The sequence below is a fragment of the Portunus trituberculatus genome, chromosome 34, assembly GCF_017591435.1.
Source record: "Portunus trituberculatus isolate SZX2019 chromosome 34, ASM1759143v1, whole genome shotgun sequence".
Classification (NCBI taxonomy): domain Eukaryota; kingdom Metazoa; phylum Arthropoda; class Malacostraca; order Decapoda; family Portunidae; genus Portunus; species Portunus trituberculatus.
In genome coordinates this window covers 7,951,817-7,956,816 of record NC_059288.1, presented here as the reverse complement: position 1 = coordinate 7,956,816, position 5,000 = coordinate 7,951,817, and the positions used below count along the sequence as shown (strand labels likewise).

Sequence of the window (5,000 nt, the reverse complement as noted above, 5' to 3'; positions counted from 1 at the left end):
TTCAATAACCCCGCCTCGCCGCTTCAGGTAAGGCAGAACAACGACCTGGAAAGTGATTCGTAGTGGACTTGGTGGAGATGCAGCGCTTATGTTGGTTAAATCTCTTCAGTACCATGACGCGTTTTTCACATTCATTCTGGTTATCATAGGCTGGTTTCATACAGCTTCAGAAACTTATGTGGGGGGGGATTGAAATAGTGAAGACTGTGGGTTTTATTCTTTTGACCACCATAGACCCTTAAACCTTTGAGTACTATTACGCGTTTCAATATTCATACTCCTTACTGTTTGATGATTTTATACAGCTTGAGAAACTAATATGGGGGATTGAAATAGTGAAGACTGTGGCCATTAGTCTTCTGACCTTCATAGACCCTTCCTAATGTCAATAAAATGGTCCAATCGTGCACAATTCTCAAGGTAAAAATGTGTCCCAGTATTCAAGGAGTTAATCTCTTCAGTATCAGGACACGTTTTCATATTCATTCTGGTGAGTATTTAGAGATTTTATACAGCTTCAGAAACATAAGCTGGGATAAGAATAGTAAAAACTCTGGCCATTATTCTTCTGGCCTTTGATAATGCAAATAAAATTGTCTAATCATACCCAAAACTCAAGGTAAAGATTCGTCTCAGTAGTTCAGAGGTTAAAAACACCCCTCAAAACCTTCTCTTCCTGTGCTTTCCCTTGTGTAGCCCTCATCACTGTCTTTTGCAGTACCCAGAAGTGACATACATGCTGTTGGTGGCCTTCCTCGTCATCATGTCCATTCTAATCATGAACTTGCTGGTGGGCCTCGCTGTGGATGACATCAAGGCAGTGCAGGACCAGGCCATGCTTGAGAAACTAGCCATGCAGACCAAGGTGAGGCAGACGCTAGCCAAACTCTATCAATCTTTAAAGGTACTAGTAATCAAGTCCTTTTTTCTTATCTATGTTGCCCTTGGCCGGCTCTCCCTCCTGCATATCAAAAACCGAGGCACTAACAAAGAAGGAACTGCGAAAAAGAGGGAGAATAAGCCAAGGGAAGTAAATAGATAGGTGAAATAAGGCGAGGTTTTTATAAAGGTTAGATATAGAAACTCTGTACTGTGTCGCAGAGTCTTGGTCATTAAAGTCGGCACATTGCAAACTGGTATAGAATGATATGTGATAGTGTGTGTGTGTGTGTGCGTCTGTGAGAGAGTGAGAGAAAGAGGTGACAGGGGAGGTGAGAGGAGAATAGAGAGGGGTGAGTAAGTACATTTAAATACAAAGAAAATACAATAGGAAGCAAAGGAAAAAAAATAGAGATTGTAGATGGAGAAATGAGGATGCAGGAGAGAGAGAGAGAGAGAGAGAGAGAGAGAGAGAGAGAGAGAGAGAGAGAGAGAGAGAGAGAGGAGAGGAAGGAGAGGATACGTGAAGGTCAGAGGGCGTGGCAAAGAACACAATGACGAGGAGGAACAGCAAGCAACACACACACACACACACACACACACACACACACACACACACACACACACACACACACACACACACACACACACACACGCACGCACGCACGCACGCACGCAGAGAGAGAGAGAGAGAGAGAGAGAGAGAGATGGAAGATGAAAAAGAGGAACAAAAAGAAGAAATTAACAAAAATAGAAAAAAAAATCAACACAGAACAGAGAGAGAGAGAGAGAGAGAGAGAGAGAGAGAGAGAGAGAGAGAGAGAGAGAGAGAATATCACAGCGTACAAAAGATTAGGTTACTTTTTAAACAGGACATTACACTCTGGCTCTGTAACCCAGCACCACACACCCAAGAAGACGAGAACAGACCCTGAACGGAACCTGCCATATACTCTACACCTGGAGACCCCGAGACACTCCCATATGTTGTCTCTTCCTCATTGTTTCCCCTCTTCTCTTTTCCTTCCCTCCCTCGCCCACCTTTGTCTGTGCTTTCCTCTCCTTCCTCCTTTCCTTTTTTCTTTATTTTTTTCTTTAATATTTCGTTTTCTTTATTTTAACTCCTGTGTTTGTTGTCTTTTCCTTATTTTTTTCCTCTTCTCTTTTTTTCTTCTTTCCCTCACCGGCCTTGTCTGTGTTTTCCTCTCCTTTTTCTTTCTTTTTTCCTCCTTCCCTCTTTTTTTCTTCTTCTCTTTTCCTTCTTTCCCTCACCCGCCTTGTCTGTCCTTTCCTCTCCTTTTCCTCTCTTCTTTTCCTCCTTTTCTTCTTTTCAAAGCTTTTTACCTTTAATATTTCTGTTCCTCTATTTTTCCTTTCCTCTTTTTCTTCTTTTCTTTTTTCCCTCTCTGTTTTTACCTTCATTTCTTCTCCCCTCACCCGCCTCGTCTGTGTTTTCCTTCCTTTTTCTCTCCGCTTTTCCTGTTAGAAATGTCACAAAACTGCGCTTCGTAACTTTCACTTCACCAATTCATCCAGCTTGAGCAGAGAGAGAGAGAGAGAGAGAGAGAGAGAGAGAGAGTTAAAGAGATAAATTACACACACTTTAGATTCTCATTCTCACACTCATTAGGAAAACTTAGAGAAATGTCATACCTTACTCTCCCTCCCTCCCTCCCTCCCTGTCCCCCCTGTCACTCCCTCCCCCGGTCCTTCCCGCCTGATTTGCATACATATTACTTGCTTTTATTCTCCGAGGAGTGACTTTGGGTTCCCTGACCTTTAAGTACGGTTAAGAATGGTTAAAAGAAGGTGTTATGGGTGCCTCTGTTGCCAGTGGGAAGTGTTGTTGCTGTTGTTGTTGTTGTTGTTGTTGTTGTTCTTCTTCTTCTTTTCTTCTTCTTCTTCTTCTTCTTCTTTTTCTTCTTCTTCTTCTTCTTTATTTTTCTTATTTTTCTTCTTCCTTTTTATTTTTCTTATTTTTCTTCTTATTATTGTTATCGCCATGTTCTTACGTCCTCTATCTCTGCCACACACACACACACACACACACACACACACACACACACACACACACACACACAAATGTCTCAGGGTCAGTAGTTACGATTGGACAAGAAATACCGGATTGAACCTTGATAAACTTTGATAAAGAAGGAAAAAAAAACTGGTTCTTGGTGGAGTGTTGGATGAACAGAGCAGCCTTAACCCCTTCAGTGCCATGACGCATTTCCATATTCATTCTGCTTACTATTTGGTGATTTTATACAGCTTCAGAAACTTATGGGGGGGATTAAAATAGTGAAGACTCTGGCCATTAATCTTCTGACCTCCATAGACTCTTTCTAATGTAAATATAATCGTCTAATAGTACACAAATCTCAAGGTAATAATGCGTCCCAGTACTGAAGGTCAACTCTGAAACTCCCTGCCTGCTTCTGTATTTCCAACTTCCTATGACTTTAATACACTACAATTCTGTCCACCTCTCCAATGCAAGAGTTAACCAGTACTCTCAATCATTCACCACTACTCTGTCCACCTCTCCAATGCAAGAGTTAACCAGTACTCTCAATCATTCACCACTACTCTGTCCACCTCGCCAATGCAAGAGTTAACTAGTACTCTCAATCATTCACCATTACTCTGTCCACCTCTCCAATGCAAGAGTTAACCAGTACTCTTAATCATTCACCACTACTCTGTCCACCTCTCCAATGCAACAGTAGATCTGTACTTTCAATCATTCATACATTTCTCTGGCACACTCTGGAACTCCCTGCCTGCTTCTGTACTTCCAACTTCCTATAACTTGACTTCATTTAAGAGGGAGGTTTCAAGACATTTATCCCTTTCTTTATGGCTAACTCTCACTGCAAGGGGACTGGCAAGTAAGTGGGCTTCTCTTTTGCTGTTGTCATTGTTGTCCTTGGCCACATTCCCTTTACATTTTACCATAAATTCCCTTTACATTCCCTTTTACCATAATCTCACACAATATCTACTAGCACGAGACACACAAACAAGAATTAGCATCACAAACATCATCCATTTACCACCAACCTTAAACCAACACCCTCCCTTTACATTTCACGCTTAATTCACACGATATCTAGTGTCACAATACCCGGAGGAGTCTCTATGTAGCGTGACACGAGAGATACTGTCCCCGCAGCTGGTTCTGGAGTTGGAGACGGTGATTCCTGACTGGGTGAGGCGCAGGAGCATCGTTAGGAAACTCAACATCACAAGTAACCCAAACACAGGCTGCTTCAGAGGGTTTTGTGGCAAGTTCAGCTTCTACCAAGAGAGAGAGGTAAGTGAGAGAGAGAGAGAGAGAGAGAGAGAGAGAGAGAGAGAGAGAGAGAGATAAATAGATAGATATATATAGATATATATATATATATATATATATATATATATATATATATATATATATATATATATATATATATATATATATATATATATATATATATATATATATATATAGATAGATAGATAGATAGATAGATATATAGATGTAGTATAGTAGTAGTAGTAGTAGTAGTAGTAGTTGTAGCAGTAGTAATAGGGTGAAAATTGTATTAGTATTATTATTATTGTCACCATTCATATTTTCATGATAATCATTTTCACCCTCCTCCTCCTCCTCCTCCTCCTCCTCCTCCTCCCCCTCCTCCTCTCTTATCAGTACATCACCCACATCACTATCCACCAATTTCTCACCCCTCACACACACACACACACACACACACACACACACACACACATCGCGTAGTGTAGTGGTTAGCACGCTCGACTCACAATCGAGAGGGCCGGGTTCGAGTCCCTAGCAGTAAATAGGTACGGGATGTAACTCGAGAGGTTGTAGCCTCACTTTGCCGGTGTGTGTTGTGTGTGATGTGGTCTCAGTCCTACCCGAAGATCGGTCTATGAGCTCTGAGCTTGCTCCGTAATGGGAAAGACTGGCCGGGTGACCAGCAGGTGAATTACACTCATTCACTCTACTTCCCCTTCAGAAAAGCGACATAGAGCAGCTGCGTCTGGATGTTCTGAGTGTGAAGGCTTCGCTGGACACCCTGGCAGACTCCAACAGGCCTCTTCGTGACCTTGGCGGGGAC

The 5,000-nt window shown here is 42.0% G+C and overlaps 1 protein-coding gene across 1 annotated transcript in view; it reads left to right on the top strand.

Annotated features, from left to right (window-relative positions):
• The window catches only part of LOC123512743 (transient receptor potential cation channel subfamily A member 1 homolog), a 23,343-nt gene that overhangs the window by 18,074 nt on the left and 269 nt on the right, over window positions 1-5,000 (top strand). Inside the window, 4 exon segments of the mRNA XM_045269310.1 lie at window positions 1-27; window positions 719-865; window positions 4,052-4,192; window positions 4,899-5,000. The exon segment at window positions 1-27 is cut by the window's left edge and continues 93 nt beyond it; the exon segment at window positions 4,899-5,000 is cut by the window's right edge and continues 269 nt beyond it. Coding sequence (XP_045125245.1) covers window positions 1-27; window positions 719-865; window positions 4,052-4,192; window positions 4,899-5,000 — 417 coding nt within the window.